Below are 17,166 nucleotides of genomic sequence, written 5' to 3'. Positions count from 1 at the left end.
GCTGTCAGTAAAGATAGCTCGGATAACTGCTCGGTGCGTCCTAACAGACGTGTCTGAATGAGCATTTGAATTAGGAAATTCACATCAACACATTCAGCCAGCAAATTGTTTATTGAACTAATATTACAAACTTTTTTTTTGCATCATTAGGTGAAACAGGCTAACAATGAGCAAGATGAGAGATATGCATACAAAAAGGTGAAGTGCTGATATGATATTCGGAAGTCATACTACCAATAAAATTGTGCAATACAATTCTGGGAAAAGCAACACAGAAAAGAAACAAAGTAAAGTTAAAAAAGAGAAGACTTTTAAATGTAGCTTATTCTGTGAGGGGGGGGGGGGGGGGGCACTAGCCTTAAAAGAGAAACTGAGTAAACATAAAATCTTACTGTATGAGCCTTCTGACAATGTGTGGACATTTATATATTAAAAAAAGCAAGTTTAACTGTAAACCAATCAAGATCTTTGTGAGAGACCTGCTCTCACAAAGGAAGAAATACAACTATATGCTTCTTTTTCATTTGATTATCAAAATATTTTTTTGTTGTTGTTGCCATTTGTTCATTGGATCAGGTGAACAGTGGGGATGGGATCAGCTGACAAAGCTGCAACTGACAGCAGATCTCTTGTTTCTGTAAACACCTCAAGACAATCTAAAACTAAAACTCGAGCAGGGTGTAAACAACACATCAGTGCACAAAATCCCATTTAAGGAGACTGAAAAGTTTCACTTAACAGCTGATTGATCAAATATAAACAGCGTTTGAAGCTTGGAATATCAGCTTTCCTCCACGCTGCTGTAAGAAACAGGAGATCCCAGTGAAGAGGAAACTTTAAAGTACCCGATTATGAAAATGGAAGAGATATTTGGCAATACGGTGAAAAGCTTCCCTCATATATTTAACATCATATTTCCATTTTTTTTTTCTTTTAATACAACAATCATCATGACTTTACAGCCACTTCAAGTGCAGTCAAACTGCGAGTAGGGTACCTGTGAGCCGAGCGTAAATACCAGGTAAACCAATGTCACACTGCCACACTGAGGACAACAAATGCAATTACAATCAGCATTTACACCAGCGGCTCAGAAAAATCTCAAATAAAAACAAATTGCGCACAAGGAAACTGGACCATTTAAACATGTAACACAAACACAGAAAAACCAAGAGCATGCAAAAACTGAGTAACCCACAACAGCGTGAATGGATTAACCGATCCTGCCAATACCAGATACTCAACTGATTAAATCCAGTGCAATACAGTTTGGACTTTCTAGATATGTCTTTGTGAGAACGTGAACAGTTCCTAAACTACTTTAAACAACACGAATAGCAAAATCGATAGCCAATAAAAACCTCCCAAATAAAAATGAACTGATAATGCTTAAAAAACAGACAATACTGGCTCACGTTAGTTTGATGGCTTATAGAAAGTGCACTGCTGCTCAGCAAGTTCCAGATGCTCTTTCTAGAACTGATAATACCATGGAAATGTGGCTTTTGACGCATCCCTTGAAGGAAACTACAACTGGAAATGTTACATACACGCTTGAAGGCCTTAAGACCTAAGTTTCAGCAACGTTTTCATTTCAGCATAAGTGATTTGTGTGCACGCACGTCTCAGTGGCAATTTAGTGGAGGGAAAAATTGTGTGAGTGTAGAAGATGACAGCACAAATGAATGACACAATAATCCTTCAACACATTTAAAAGTCAGCTATAAAAAGGAAATGGATCGCAGCCATTTGTTTGAAAATACTGATTTGTGCTGCAGGTTGTTTTGGCCATTGCATGAACACGTAAGCGTACAGAAAACAGAGGATTTACAAGATTTAATTAAAAAAGAAATGGCAGGAATACTGATAATACTGATAGGCCCTTTCGGGCTTGTGACATTAAGTTCTTTTGATGTGGTTGTTGCTTAAAACGTATAAAGTTGATAGTTCCAGCTCTGATGCAGAGACCAACTCCAACGATTAGGTGTGGGAAAAGCGCTCCGTTCATCACTGCAGAACAGCGGCGCTCTGCGGAGATGATCTCTTTGTCTCCGTGCTTTAGCCACTCAGCCTAGAAATGCGACAAGTCCGAGGTCAGTTTTCCTCCTCGTCGTCGCTGACAAAGCTCCTTCTATCCTGACTCGTCTCTCGCTCCCTGAGGAAGGTCTGTCGGATCGCTTCCAGCTCCGTCAGCTCGAGACGGACTTTCTCCAGGTGGAAGGCGCGCCGATTTTGGATTTGCCTCATGGGGAATGGGTTCATGTCCACAAAGGCAACGCTCATCAGCTTCCTGGAAGATATTTTTTTAGAAGAAAGAAAAACAGCATAATCCTGTGAGCCTGGATTTTTTTTTATGTCTTTGAAATTTAGTAAACCCATGCATCCTTCTTTCAGCATCAAGCATACACCACTGGAGCTGATACATAAAACTTTATTAATAGGTAGGTTATTATTACAGCTCCAAAAATGGCCACTTGAGGCTAGCTCCAAAACAGAGTCTGACCAATAAAATGGTATAAAACAAGCATGCACAGTGCAATTTTAAATGTAAGGGCTGCTACCTATAGCAATCTATTTAACAACTGCATCTCAGCATGCCGCATTTAGTCCAAACCATGGCTGTGCTCAAGCACCGTCTCACAGAGCTGCTGCAACACCTGCAGTGTGAGAAATGAAGTTTGCACAGGCACAAAGCCGATACACTGTGGGTGATGTGATCGTACAATTTAGCTACAGTTCAGGGAGACCCGGGAAGCTGTTTCAAGGTGATGCAGATACTCTGTCCACAGAAACTTCATTCTTTCACAGGACTGGAAATACGAAAACAGTGCAGCTACTGTACCTTGAATCCAGGATCGTGCGTGTGAAGTATCTGAGATATTTGAAGATGGCTGTGGAGTCCTGCAACTTCAAAAACTCCTCTTCTTTGTACTTGAAGAGCGCAAGAGCAAAGCGGAATATGATCTGTGGAGAAAAATGGCGTAAAGTCCTGTGTGACTGTAGCATGAAAATATTTACTCAGGAACATCTGACCTTTCTTCTGTTCCCTAAGCAGGTCCTCCAAATATAGTCAATACCGCCTTAATCTGAGGCAGTTTTGTTTGACTGGGTTCATATCAGGTTTCTGTTAAGAGTTAGGCTCGACAGCTTTAGTGTTTTAACTTGTATCGTTCAATCAACACACAATAGGGCACATTTTTGCTTTAACAAGTTTGCTAAAATGCTTCCCTTAAAAATTCTATAAGGGGATGCTACGTCAAAATCGGTTATTGCATGCGTTTTCTTTTTTTTTTTTTTACCTTTTTACCTTTTTTTGCATGTCATTAAGCTGAAAAGTTTAGAAAAAATACAAAACTTTGTAGGGGTGTAGAGTGGGGTTAAAATTTAGCTTGCGTACACAAAAAATAACGATTTATTAAACTAAAGAATTTTGGTTCCTTGGTGGCAATAAATAATTCGTTTAATAGCGTGCAATTGGATCCATCTGGCAAACATGCACGGTTGTGTGCCGGCACGTAGCTTGAGAAGTGATCTCTCGTCACCGGTTAGTCATTAACTTTAAAACAGTTTCCTGCTGAGGCTAGAATTCAGGTTTATGAGAGCAGAATCAAGCCTCTTACCTTTGGTCCTTCAAACAGAAACGCATCCCAGATCTTGAAGAGGATGTCGCTCACCACACTGTCCACAAACACCACCAGGAACCAGTTAAACGTAATGAGGGAAAAATCGACTTTGTGCTGCTCAAAGTGGGCGTGTAGCCGCGGTAGCTTCTCGCTCATCAGATCCTTGAACACACGCTGGTCAACCTGTACGAATCAAACCAGGGCTTGATTTTCTAAGGTGGTCAAATTTAGCAGACAGACAGAAAAACAAAGACTGCTGATGTCTGCATTCCTGCTCTGTAAGTCATCAACAGCAGTCACGTGAATATGATATCACTGACACCAGGGAGGTTTGTCAAATCTAATAAATAAGCAGTACCTTGTCCCTTCTTGTCTCATGGTACAATAAAATTCAACTGTTTTTTTGTTACCTGTGAGCCAAGGAGAGTCTTAGTGTAATAGTCTCTTGGCATGAAGACCTCCACAATAGCTATAAGGGTCCAAAAAGCATCCTCTTGATCTAAATAGAGCAAGGCAATTGCTGCCAGCCTGAAGAAATAACATGCAAGAAAAAGGTTAATGGTTACAAGCCAGAAAAAGAGAGACAGAAAGAAAGTACACACTCAAGCTCTAGTACCTGTTCAGTCCTTGACAGTAGCCGATATCTGGATTCCTCCATGAGAAAGCCAGCAGGACGTTCCTGAGTTTTTGGATGCCGCCTGCACTCGGAGAGGCATAGTGCTTGTTGTTGGGCAAAGTACGCAGCAAGTCCAACTCGATCTGCTTCGAGGCCGGGTTGGGCTTCTCCCTTGCTACGTTTAATAAGGTGTCATAATAGTCTGGGGGCAAGTGGTCACGAAACTTCTTCACGTGGAAAGAAACACACCAGCGCCACACCTTGGAGCGGTGCCCATGTGGCACGCCACAACGAATCAGGGTCTTTAGCTCAGGGGAGTGAACCAGGTCTCTGTTCATGGTGCTGGACAGAAAGTTCTCCCACTTGACCCCGACGGAAACCTCCTGATCCGTCATGGACAGGGACTTCAGCTCCAAGGCCCTCACCTTTGCGATCAGCTTCTCCTCCTCTTCCTCCTCCTCGGGGACGGTCTTGAAGCCGTACACGTCATACTCGCTAGCATTGCATCAAGACAGAGAGACAATTCATCAGTGATGCGGGTGAATTCCGAAAGCCGCTCAAAGCTGCAACAGTAACATGTTCACATCCTGGCTTCTGCATGTTTACATCACTGAGCGGTTTCCAGAATGTGTAAATACATTTTTGATGAGCCAAAAAGGGCATGCCTGGGCTTGCAAAGAATTCAGAAACTGAAATACAGATTAGCAGAACTCGTTCTCACAGTCAAAAAACATGCGTAGGGACTCTTAGTGCAGTTTATTTTCTCTTTCAATAAAAACAACAACAACAACAACCAAAAAAATTTAAAAAAAGCAGTGCGTCCTCTGATGAATTGGTATGGTGCTGGCTCTGGTAGAAATGCTATAACTGCTCAACATTATTAAATAAAGATCTGCTACTTTTGACCCTCATATGATTGACAGTGGAATTTTTTTAGTAAGCCACAGCACTGAGTATGGCACGTAGCTGTGCTAACAACACCTACATTTGGCCATTTATTTTCATATCTGCTATAAATGCCGGAAACCAGACGTGTGGGCTCTCGCAACCTCTTATCAAAACTCAAGATTTCTCTTTTTCCATCCCTAAAACTCTGATCAAGTAGCCGTTTTTAAGTAATTTCTTTTCAAATCACCTCCAAAGCATCTGTTAACGAGGCTTTCGGCACATACCTGACAGTGTTTGGTTTGAAGATCGTGTGCTCCTGCTGGTCTGTGTTCTCGCCCTGCAGTGCATCTTCTAACAATCTGGAGATGACCTCCCGGGCTGGGCTCTGCTCTGAAGACGAACATACCGGGTTCTTCACCTCTTGAAGCAGAACCAAGTACTTACTCTCCACCTGACACAGCTTGGCCTCAAGCGCAGTGCACTGTGGAAAAGAGGGCAAAATAAAGTCTCAGCTTTAAATTTAAATTACGTTTTAGAAGCACCAGCTGAGCTTCACACTGGACTTCCCCTAAACCTACTCAAACTTCCTGTTTCTATTAACAGGATAATGCACCATTAAATATAAAACACAAGAGAGTACCTTTGCTTCTAAAGCCTTTTCTCGACTCTCTGCATTTCTGCGCAACACCGTCAGCTCCAGGATCTCTTTGTTCAGGAACTTGTTCTGGGATTTGTAGCCTTGAAGACTGTCCTGAAGGTGAATAATAAGACAGACGGGGTGTCAAGATGTTCAGGCAGAATTTCAAAAGCTACAGAAAAAAGAAAATCAATGTTGATGGCAGTTTAAGATCAAGATAACTTGAATCTTATTTAAAGTTTTGCCATCTCTACCTTGAGGATGCTCAGCTCCTGCAGCTCTTTGTGAGGTGGTGGTGATCCAGCGTCGTTTGCATTTCCGCTGTGCTCGGAGTTTTCCTGTGACAGCTTCATGATGATCTCATCCTTCGCCTGGATGGTCTCCATCATCATTCCAAGCTGGTCGTTTATCTCCCCCACCTTAAGTTTCAGGCTCTTCAGCTCTTTTTGCAGACTCTCCTTCTCCAGGGCGAGACGCTCCATGTGACCGCACATGGACTGAATCTGACCATCTCGTTCCTTAAGCAGATCCTCCAGCTGTGCAACTTCTTCCTGAGTTGGTACTGAAGTTCGGGTCTGGTCTGAGGCTGCTGACGAATCTGGAGACGGAGCTGGACGGCACCCGGTGGGCCTTTCGCTCTGGGAGGTCCTTAAAGTCTGCTGCAGTAGCCTTACCAGCTCCTGGATGATAACACATCATTACTGTAAATTAAGCATGGTATATTATTTACTAGGGCTGCCACGATTAGTCGACTAGTCACGATTACGTCAACTATCAAAATCGTCGACGACTGATTTAATAGTCGACGCGTCGTTTGAAGCGTTGTAAGATCACAAAAGACACAGGAATAAGTAGTGGGACTTAAGAGTGTAATAACGGACTAAAACAGAAGATGGCAGCACTGCATGTACAAGGATGCCAGCTGCCGTTAAACCCCGAAGAAGAAGAAGAAGTAGCTCTGTGCCAGTGTTGCCAACTTAGCGACTTTGTCGCTATATTTAGAGAGTTTTCAGACCCCTTAGCGACGTGAAAGCGCGTATGGCTTTTACTCTCAAAAAGCAGCAGGTGCTGTAACGCAGTCAGTTCTTCTTTTACTCTTATGCTGTTTTGTGGATCACAAGGTTTAAAACTACTTGTAAACACACACACCAAGTAACTCCACCAGAGTGCCTATTTCGAGTCACTTTTTCCGATCCAAGCCCGGGTAAAGGAGCAGGGTTGGAATTGTGACATTAAAAAAAAACAATAATTGCTAAAAGAAATTTAACTTGTAGTTCTAAATAAACTCTAAATGCATTTAGGACGTTTTTTACTCACTTTATGTCTCTTCCACGATGTTATTTCTCTCTCCAACAACATAGGTTACAATTAGATTAGCATGACCAATTATGTAAATTAGGCGATAACGTCATTTAGCGACTTCTAGCGACTTTTAGGACAGCCAATAGTGATTTTCCTCTGTTCCAGAATTCATAGCGCAGCCCAGCTCAGTTTCCAACAATGGCGGCAGCTAGTTAGTTTTAATATTACTCTTATTATTCTTTCTGGGTCACAAAATAAACGTTTAACATATTTTAAGACGAGAATGTAACTGTGTAAACCTCAAAAATATCCGCTCAGTTTATCAAGACACCACATATTTTCAAAAGCGCTCCGACGTTTTCGGAGACGTCTGTTATCCACTAGCTCGATAGCTAGCCGGGGGCAAGGCTCACTAGAGCCCGTGAGAACACCGGACTCCCGGCTAATTGTTTTCAAACCCACCCCTGTCTTTCGCTACTCAGGTTAGACATATATAAGTCATTTAGATAACTTAAAAATGTTATTGTTTGGCTTTTTTTTAGTATTTTATTTGTTCCTGAGTAAATCGGTTTGGCTGAGATTAAAGTTGTAGTTTTTACACAGCTGAATAAACATCACGCAGACTGATTATCAGAAGTGTGAGATGCTCGAGAATATACTCCGGTGTCCCGTTATATTTTAGATAGCAAGGAGTTTATTAAACTTCACTGAAACAATGTGCAAATTTCATTAAAATTTAATAAACTATTATCTTATCTTTATCTTTAGTTAGCACATACCTTAAACACTTAAAGCTGTAAGCTAATGATAGTTATATAAGAGCAGATGCATGCTGGTGCAATAAGCTATACGTTTTACACCCAATGGATGCACGATCTGATTAGTCGACTAATCACAAAAATAATCAGTGACTAGTCGACTATCAAAATAATCGTTTGTGGCAGCCCTATTATTTACAGAAAACATCAATTTGTTACACTTTTTCTCGTTATCATGCTCCTGGTACAGATTTCATAGGAAAACAACTATCAATCTTTTGACCAGGAAGTAAAGCACAGAGGTAAAAAAAGGTATTCACTAAGTAAGTATTCACTCTTCTGCCTAGTCACAGCGGTTTTGACCAATCAGCCAACCTTAAAATAGAGGGGGGAAAAAAGAGAACAGAAAATAAAGAGAAGGAGTGCGACAGCTGTGAATGCTGTCTGCTGTTTCTTTGCTTCTTGCTAAAACATGACTAATCATTTGCTGACTTCTTGTAATAGTGAGAGCATCAGTATTATACCAAGGCACTTGGTCAGACACCACAAACCTAGGCTTGTGGTGTATAACAGACACTGCAAACAGGGATCATTCACTTTCAGTAGAAACAGAATATTACATTTTTATCCGATCCAATCCATAGACATGTGTTATGCTGTTATAAATAACAGTAGTAGAAGAGATCCAACTATACCTTCTGGGTGGCCAGCTCTTCCTTGAGTTTAGCCTCTTCCTGCTGCAAGCGACTCAGTTCTTCCTGCTGCTGCTGGCTCTGGAGGCGAAGCTGCATTTCCAAAGACTTGCTGCCGTTACATTCCACCGGCGAGCTTTCGGCACTGCGGCCTAACTTTCCAGAGCCCAGCAAAAGCTTCTTAGGCCGCGAGGGGTTGCGCACAAAATCAAAGGTAAACGCCGATCCAAAGGAATCTGAGGGAAAACACAAGTTCATCAGCTGTTATCTGTGACCCTCGGGAGAAATGTACGCTGAGGATGAGTGTTAAACCCTGGCAGAAGGGTGGGTGGGAGTGGACGTACGTCTGTGTGTGTCCAGATGATGTTTCTGTTCAGTAAAGTCCTTTGGCGGATCCACGAGCTCCCATTCCTCCGAGGGACTGTTGCTAGTGTAAAACACGCTGCGTCGTCCCCCACGCAGGTGAGACATGGAGTTCCTGACAGAAATCAGGAGATATTTTTTTTTTATTTTTTATTTCACAGGTTTCTCACACATTTCATTGCAACAAAAAAAAAAAGGGGGGGGGGGGTCTTTAGAGATTAAAGAAAACACGGTATGAAAAGTGACAAATCCACAGAGATCTACGATGAACCACAGAGGAAAACTGATGCTGCTGCAAAAGGCCGACGGGATTGCAGCGTTGGACAAACAGAGAAAAAACAAAGATAATAAACACAAAGGCATTTTTGCAAGAAGCTAACATTTAGAGGAAAAAGTAAAGCTAATGGTGTCAAACTTGTTTTTCACACCTCACCATTGCAACATGTCAACAACTGTTTCTGCTGTATGCAACACAATGAAGCGCAAGTCTGCCTCACACATCAGCTCTCTATATATATTTTTATAGACATCAGATGTGTTTAAACCACACGTTTCTGACTTCCACCTGGCAAAACCAAAGTGACTAAAGAGCGCTCGTGCTTTTCTCAAACTTTATGGGTATAAACGTGACAAAAGCAGTTAACGTCACAGTACTGGAGTATTCTAAAGCCACTTCTTTTCTAATCGGGGGGAGGGGTTTCTAGCTCCGAGAGCTGCAATTCTCGCAGATTCAGTCACATATCAGGCAGCTACTATACTGATACCTTTGTTACTGTCAAGTCAAGTCAAGTTTATTTATAGAGCACATTTAAAAACAACCAAGGCTGACCAAAGTGCTGTACAGTAAATACAGATAAAAATACAATAGAACACAATTTCGTAAAACACCTCGCTGATCAAATAAAAAAATAAATAAACAAATAAATTAAACCTTTCTAAAAGCCAATGAAAAGAGGTGAGTTTTAAGAGCAGTTTTAAAAGTTTCTAGGCTTTTGGAGAATCTGACGTGAGGAGGTAAACTGTTCCACAGTCTGGGTGCAGCCACAGCAAACGCCCTCTCTCCCTTTGTCTTTAATTTATACCTGGGAACATCTAAAAGCATCAGATCGGCTGACCTCAAAGATCTCCTGGGGCGATAAGTAGGGCTGGGCGATATGACCCAAAATTCATATCTCGATATTTTTTAGCTGGATGGCGATATAAGATATATATCTCGATATTTTTTTAAGCCATAAAGTAAGAACAAAAAGAGTTCTTAGTCAAAGCTGTGTCCCAGATGTCACACAGGCACTTTTATTAACATACAGCACAGATGTACATGAAAAATTACTCAAAATTAAATTATGAGCATTCATTAAATAATAATGCTCCATAAATAAAAGAAAACAAGGTTGTTTTTGTGCTAAACAAAGAGCTCACAATTGTGCAGTCAAAATGTAAACTAAAAGACGCTGAGCGTAATAACAAAGACAGACAGATTTTACAGCTGCTCTGTTCCCAAGTTTTACTGTGTGACTGATAGCCTGGAGTTTGAAATCCGCTTCATAACCACGTCTCTTACAGGTGCCATTTATGGTCCTTATACACACACAATACGGTAATATTACGTTAATGCACAGTACGTATCACTCCGCGAAGCTCCTCGGTAGCCGTAATGCGCCGACAATCTATCAAGCGGTGCAGCTCCGTAGCTTACCAAAGTCGTACTCAAACATTTTTGACAGATTGCTGAACGCCGTGTACCACATAAAATCGGTTCGCGGCCACCAAGCACAACCAGAATTCATACATAAGGCGCGCTATCAACTTTTGAGAGAATGAAAGGATTTTAGGGTTAGCGCGGTTAGCTCGTTAGCGCGGTTAGCTCGTTAGCATGTTTAGCTCGTTAGCACGTTGACGCCGTCCAGCCCCACGCATGGGGCGATGCGCAGTAACTCGTTAACGGAGATTTGCCGTGTCCGTCTTGTCGCTGCCTGCACGTGAAGCGATGGGGGAGGAGGGGGAGTTGTCTTCAGTGAAGGCGAGGCGGAGTAACGTTGCGTAGAGACAAAAGTGGACGAAAGAGAGGCAAACTTGCGGCTCCACAACTATAATTATAACGTAACATAGACTATATCGATATAAAGGATATTGTCACATCTTATATCTCGTATAAAAATATATCGATATGTTTTAAAAACTCGATATATCGCCCAGCTCTAGCGATAAGTACTAAGGAGTTCTGACAGGTAAGAACTGTGTATAAAAGGCACCGTGGTGTGGGTTTAGGAGCAGTGAAACTCTGGGACTCCAAGACTCCCTTAATAAGGGACACATACAAAGCAAACTCCAGTCTACATGTCACATTTTTAGGATTGCAGCATGTTGCCTCTTTTCAATAGATGTGTTGTACATCTCAAAAAGGGGAACTGCTGATGGTTGCATACTAGAAAAACAAGTGAACCATGGATGTAACCATTTCCTCTACTGCAACCAGTGTCTGGATGAACTAAGAAGTGCTTTCTTTGCTCAACACAGCAGACAAACTAGTCGTGCCTGTTTGGCGGCGACCTTAAAAAGAAAAAAAAAAGAACAAGATTTTATAGAGCTGTATACTTGCGTACAGATTATTTCCTGGAAAGCTTTCGTTACACTTACCTGAGCTCCATGCCAAGGTTTTTCAGGGAGAAATTGAGGGGGTTCGTGGAGGGCCCTCTGGCTGTCTGGGCTCCCACCATTCCAGCGCCCTCTGTTTCGTCATCCATGGAGAAATCACTGCGGACCTTCTCCATGGTTTCACATGGCTTCTCAAAGCTGAAAGCATCTGAGAAAAAAAAAAAAGACCAAAAGAACTTAATTATCTGTTCTAACGAAACAAAAATCAAATCAAAATGACACCAAAGACTGACTTCCCAAGAACAAGATGCACAGCCGGGTGAAACCTATGCAAGTTAATACCTGCTTTCTAACGATTACTTCTTTCTCAGACCACCAACCCCCTTCTTAACATGAAATTAATTAGTAAAAAGAAGCTTTTTTATTTGTTAGATGTGTCATAAAAAGTGATGCTACTGCAGAAGTGGTTTAAACTGCCAGCAGGGGGTGTCTGAGTCATACTTGGAAAAATGAAGTCTGTCTGTGGGAAAACACCTCTTTCTGCTTCCTTTGTCTGTGACTTCAGTAAACACTTTCCTGATGAGTTCATGATGTCAGGCTCTAGTTGTTAAGCTTCAATGAATACTGCTTCGTTTTCATATATTATGCTTCTACTTAGACTAAAAAATAAAAAGGATGATTAAGCAGCGGATGCGCTGGCCTACCTTGCGAGTGACAAATCACTTCCATATGAGTGTGCGGCAGGCCTCCATTTCTCATCGACCCATGCCACATCTGGCTTTAAATCATCGAGGTAGTGATATTAATAATGCTGTGAGACTTCACACACAGACTGTGGCCAACAACATGTAGTGCAGCCAGCGCCACGCACCTATGATCAGACTCGCGTGGCTCTGATAAAATCTTTGAAGTCTTTGAAGTGGCATCTCCAAGAATGAAAATAAAAACCAACGTCCTTTATATGTCTAATTTATTATGTCTTTATCATGTGTTACTATGTCTACTTCTGAACCAGTTTTAACTTCTGAACGTTGCAGCACGGTTTCCTTTTAGAGCTTCAAAAGTCGACACTTACTTAGACTTGCTAAGCCCGGGCATGTTAGTCTTTCGCTATAAAAAGTGCGACATAAAAACACAGCTCGAGGGATCGTTTCAGCTGACGCCAGACATCGCTGATCTCACAGCTCTCTCGTGCACTTCACTGCACCGAGCAGGTTCAAGGCGAGACCGAAAAGCAAAACGCAAATGAATACGAGAACAAGGAACAAAAGAGTGTTCATTCTGAATCGTCAGAGAAATCAAGAAGTCGCGGAGGGTTAGACGAAACACGGCGACAACAGCACTGATAAGCGGTGATAACCAAGGCGTTTGTGGCTTTTGAAGACAGATGTGCACCGAGAACATTCTGGGAAAGAAAGACATGGACAGGAAAAGGATTCACAGGTCGTTTCACGCAGCTAATCACAAAGCATGCAGAAGAATCCCTGTTTGCAAATGTAAACAGGCTTAAAAATGCTTGTGTCCTCATTAAAGTCCTTTATTAGCCACAGATATGGATGTACATATTTTCTTTTCCACTTCTGCTGGATAACAAATGAGATTCATATTTTATGTAGAGTCCAACAGATACTCATTCAAACATATCAGCACTGGCGTATACAGTCATTGGCTACTTAATTAGGTACACCTTGCTAGGACCACGCTGGCCACCATGTTGCTTCTGGAGCTACATAACAACAAGAAACATTCCTCAGAGATTCTGGTCCATGCTGACATGATAGCATCACACAATTACTGCGCACACATGATGCAAATCTCCCGTTACAGCGCATCCTAAAGGTGCTCTGTTGGATTGAGATCTGGTGACTGTGGCCGTTTGAGCACTCACTGAGATCTTCAAGACCATTCAAACGCTTAAATCATCAGCTTTGCATGATGCGAGCTTTGAGACATGTCACACAATCAAACTGGAAGCCAGCATCGGTGACTGTGTTCTGATGGCTGCTGCGGTAATAAAGGGATGGAAATGCTCAGGAACAATGCTCAGGAAGGCTTTCCTGAGTATAAACAATGCTCAGTTTTTATTAACGCCACCTGCAGCAGGCTGTACTGACATAAGGCAAGATGACACCATGCTTTCATGGTGTTTATGACAAATTCTGACCCTGTCAATCTGACATGCTGTGAAGTGAAAGACCCTCGTCTGCATACTTTTCTTCTGTTACTGTTCCCTTCCCATCAGTTCAAATGAGTCTGGTTGTTCTCCTCTCAACAATTTATATTTAAAAAAAATTGGAAAACAAATAAACATATCATTTTTGTCACAGACCATTACTTGACTGCCTACTTTATATTTGTTTAGACGTGAGGTTACGATACCAGCGCCTTTGCTTCACAGCTCGAAGGGCTTTCTGCTTAAAACAAAACACAAGCCGAATGATGTCAATCTGAACTTTTACCCTTTCGAAACACTCAAACACTTTCCTGCAGAAACTTGGTAACAAAATACGCGAGACTCTTGTGATTTGTAGCGCTTGTGTAAACTTTCAGTTGTTGCCCGGATATGATGAAATGACCGACTGATAACATATCCACTGTATGTGTGAGTGCGTGCGAACCTGCCTACCATTATCTTTGCCTACAAGGCCGGTGTGAGGATAGGCCAGCGTCGGGGAGCTCCAGCTGTCTCTCTGACCAGAGCCTCGCATGTTACTGTACTCCCAACGTTTCTGCTGCAACTGCTGCAGCCAGTAGTGCATCACCTGCTTACTGGGAGCCTAGAAGGACACAAACGCACACTCAATTAGACTTTAGATCTTTGAAATCTTTAAGCACGCCATTTTAAAGACAGCAAAGTGAGCGAGATGACGTTTTAAAAGGCATCTCCATGAGGAAATCAAGGCAGCGACAAATGGAAAGGGAAAATGAGGACAACTTGACACTATTAGGATCTGTCATGTGAATGAGCACAGACACTGGTTTCAGTCTCAGTTCCAGCTCTCTCTCTCTTGGTATTAAGCATAGACACTTAAAAAAATAATAAGACAGACTAGAACTGACTGAGTGAAACCAGAGGCACCTGTCTTGGTGCTGAACCCGTCACAGTCATATGACAGCACCAGGACACCGTCACATGAGATGCTGTGACCCGTGAAGGCAGATGAGCTGTGTAAAAATGTCTAAACACAAAACAGAGGACTGACGGTGTTTGCAGGCAATCAGCTGGAAGAATGCGCTGATTAAGCGCTTGGTTTGTGCGAGAAATTGATTTGTCTTTTAAAAAACAAACAAACGGATTTTCTTCTTCTGATCGCGTCAGAATCGCATCAGATCACGTTGTTGCCGAGCAGAAATATGTACTTTGTTGCCTAAAAACAGCTGAGTCTAAATCTGTTTTCTTTAAAGGAAAGAAGAGAAGGGCGTGTCTGCCTTTTCCAAACGAGAAAGGAAGTGACAAATGACATGAAAAGCAGACCTCGTTGCAATGCTGTCAACACACGTTTAATGAAAGAAAGAAAAGTTCCTACCTTAAGTAGAAACTCTTTGTCGGCCGTGCGGATCTCAAACTGACCCTCTTCCCCGTCCAAATCGTAGCTGAAACACGCATCGCATATTTCGATGTGTCCGAGCGGCAGGGCATCCTGGGGAGACTTGAAGTAATACAAATAGCATTTCCTCGGATCATACACAAACCACTTCGGCTTGTACCCCCTCAAGGGCCCCTTGCCGGACAGTTTGTTCAAGTAGCCACACAGTTTGGAGGCCTGCTCCTTCGCTCCCTCGATGTCGGCCACATCCACGGACCTGGAGTTCACGAATCGCGAAGCCGTGCAGGAGTGCGCCTCGCTGCCATCCTCCTCTTCGTGCATCTTTCCTCGAAGTTTCTTCTTCTTGCAGCACAGCGGATGCCCACTCCTGTTTCCATCCACATGACTGTCCGTTTCTTTGACAGAGGAGCATGGGACATGTAGTTCAGCTCCGAGGATGACGTGGTTGGTTTGCTGGTTGGGGTGGAGTGTAGCGGCTCTGTGGGCCGCTAGGTGGCGGTGTGTGATCAGATGAGCAGCCAGCTTTGAGGGCTAATGAGCAGCAATCCTCCAACGAATTGTAAAGAAAAAAAACTGTAATCAAAAGATAGAAGAAAAGATATGAGGCCTACATAGGAAAGAAAAATAAAAAATGCATTCTGTTATCTGCCCTCGGCACAAAATGATCTGCGGTGCCCACACCCACACCCGTGTCACACGCAGCCGATCTTGTAATTCTTGTTCTTATTATGCTAATTTCAACTGCTTTGTACTGTTTATGGCAGTGTGTGTTTCACAATTTGTATCTATAACCTCGAACAGATACTGAATATGTCAGGATACAGCTGTAAATTTTAAAAAACTTAATAAATAGCTCAGGTAATTTTATTAAGATTGCACACTTCATTATACATAGATTCAGTGTGCTAAAACGTGAGATAAAAACATAAATCTAAGTAGGTTTTGCAATGTCTTAGGACAATGGCAAACATTTACCAGATCTCCACCTGACAGGTCTGACTGGGTTATAAACAGTGAGCAGGTCAGAGATCTACTGGAAATCCAAACCACTGGGAGCTTTTTGTCACCTCAGAGTAGCTGCCTGTATTGCCTAGCTGACGGTTAAAAAGATGACAAATAATATCAGTATATCTTCCTCCAGTTTTTAGCATTTCCATGCTTACATGACAGTCAAAGCCCTATTAAGGCTAAGAGAGGTGTTTAGAGTTATCTAATGTTAGAAATGCACAGAGATTTTGAGCTGAAGAGCATTAAAAATGAACATTTTTGGAGATACAAACAACCCTCGCCATATTTTGTTGATTTTTTTTTTCACCTCCAAAATAAGCAGTAAGTATAAAGCCACAGATGCCATAAAGTGTGTCAGGGTGTTGGGTTAGTGCTAAAGTGCATGTAACCACAGTGAGCCTACTTTAACTTTCTTCTATCTCACTGTCACTTTTCTCAATCTGTTCTAATAATGGATGAAAATAAATACATAAATAGTGGCATTATTTACAATTTAAGTGATAAGTCAAAAAAAAGTAAAGAAATGTTCCAATAAAATATCACCACCTGAAATGACGTACCTTTCCACTTTTCATAAAACCTACAGCATATATGTGACTAAGTCGAATCCATAGCTCGTTTAACTAGAGTGCGAAAGAGGAGCTATTGAAGTGATTACAGGAAATTTGTCTCCTGGATTCAGAGCTGGCAGAAGTTTCACATGTTCAGGATGTTTTGGTGACTAATGGTTGCAGATGTGAATATGATTTAGTTTTGCCCCAGTGCTGTGGGTAAACAGTGGATGATTTGTCTTATGCTGGGAAATACACCTGATGTTTCCCCACTTGAGATGTCAAAGATAAAACAGCAGCTTAAAAAAACAAAATGCAATACTGTAATACTGTAATAACAGTAACCTGCTAGTTTTCTTACAATTAGAAGTATTTGTGAGGTTAGGATCCTTGTTTTGCTCTGAGGTTTCAAAGGACACTGTAAACAAAGGTGATGTGCTTCCGTTGCAATGACATTTTGCATTTGTTAAACTGACTTGTGACCTTTTATAAGATCCACATCCCCCTCATAGGTGTGTTAGGCTAAAAAAAAATTATCAGCCTAGACATCCTCCTGTCTGGCACCTTTTTTTATATGTGCTGTAG

At 41.9% G+C, this 17,166-nt stretch overlaps 1 protein-coding gene across 1 annotated transcript; it reads right to left on the bottom strand.

Moving 5' to 3' along the window:
- Window positions 1–92: 92 nt before the first annotated feature.
- tbc1d2b (TBC1 domain family, member 2B) lies at window positions 93–15,680 on the bottom strand. The gene is made up of 13 exons (XM_085461875.1): window positions 15,002–15,680; window positions 14,101–14,251; window positions 11,517–11,682; window positions 8,861–8,994; window positions 8,520–8,752; window positions 6,019–6,444; window positions 5,768–5,878; window positions 5,412–5,608; window positions 4,240–4,734; window positions 4,034–4,151; window positions 3,621–3,806; window positions 2,843–2,964; window positions 93–2,290 (listed from the first exon to the last, which is right to left on the bottom strand). Exons 1-13 carry the CDS (start codon window positions 15,341–15,343, stop codon window positions 2,095–2,097), a joined length of 2,877 nt encoding a protein of 958 aa, XP_085318001.1. The 5' UTR covers window positions 15,344–15,680; the 3' UTR covers window positions 93–2,094.
- Between the last annotated feature and the right edge of the window lie 1,486 nt (window positions 15,681–17,166).

This window comes from Copadichromis virginalis, linkage group LG7 (assembly GCF_057382275.1).
Source record: "Copadichromis virginalis isolate Kocher_CV1m ecotype Utaka linkage group LG7, C_Virginalis_male_GT1.1, whole genome shotgun sequence".
NCBI lineage: Eukaryota > Metazoa > Chordata > Actinopteri > Cichliformes > Cichlidae > Copadichromis > Copadichromis virginalis.
The sequence above is the reverse complement of the archived record's forward strand: the minus strand, read 5'-3'. Positions and strand labels throughout refer to the sequence as shown.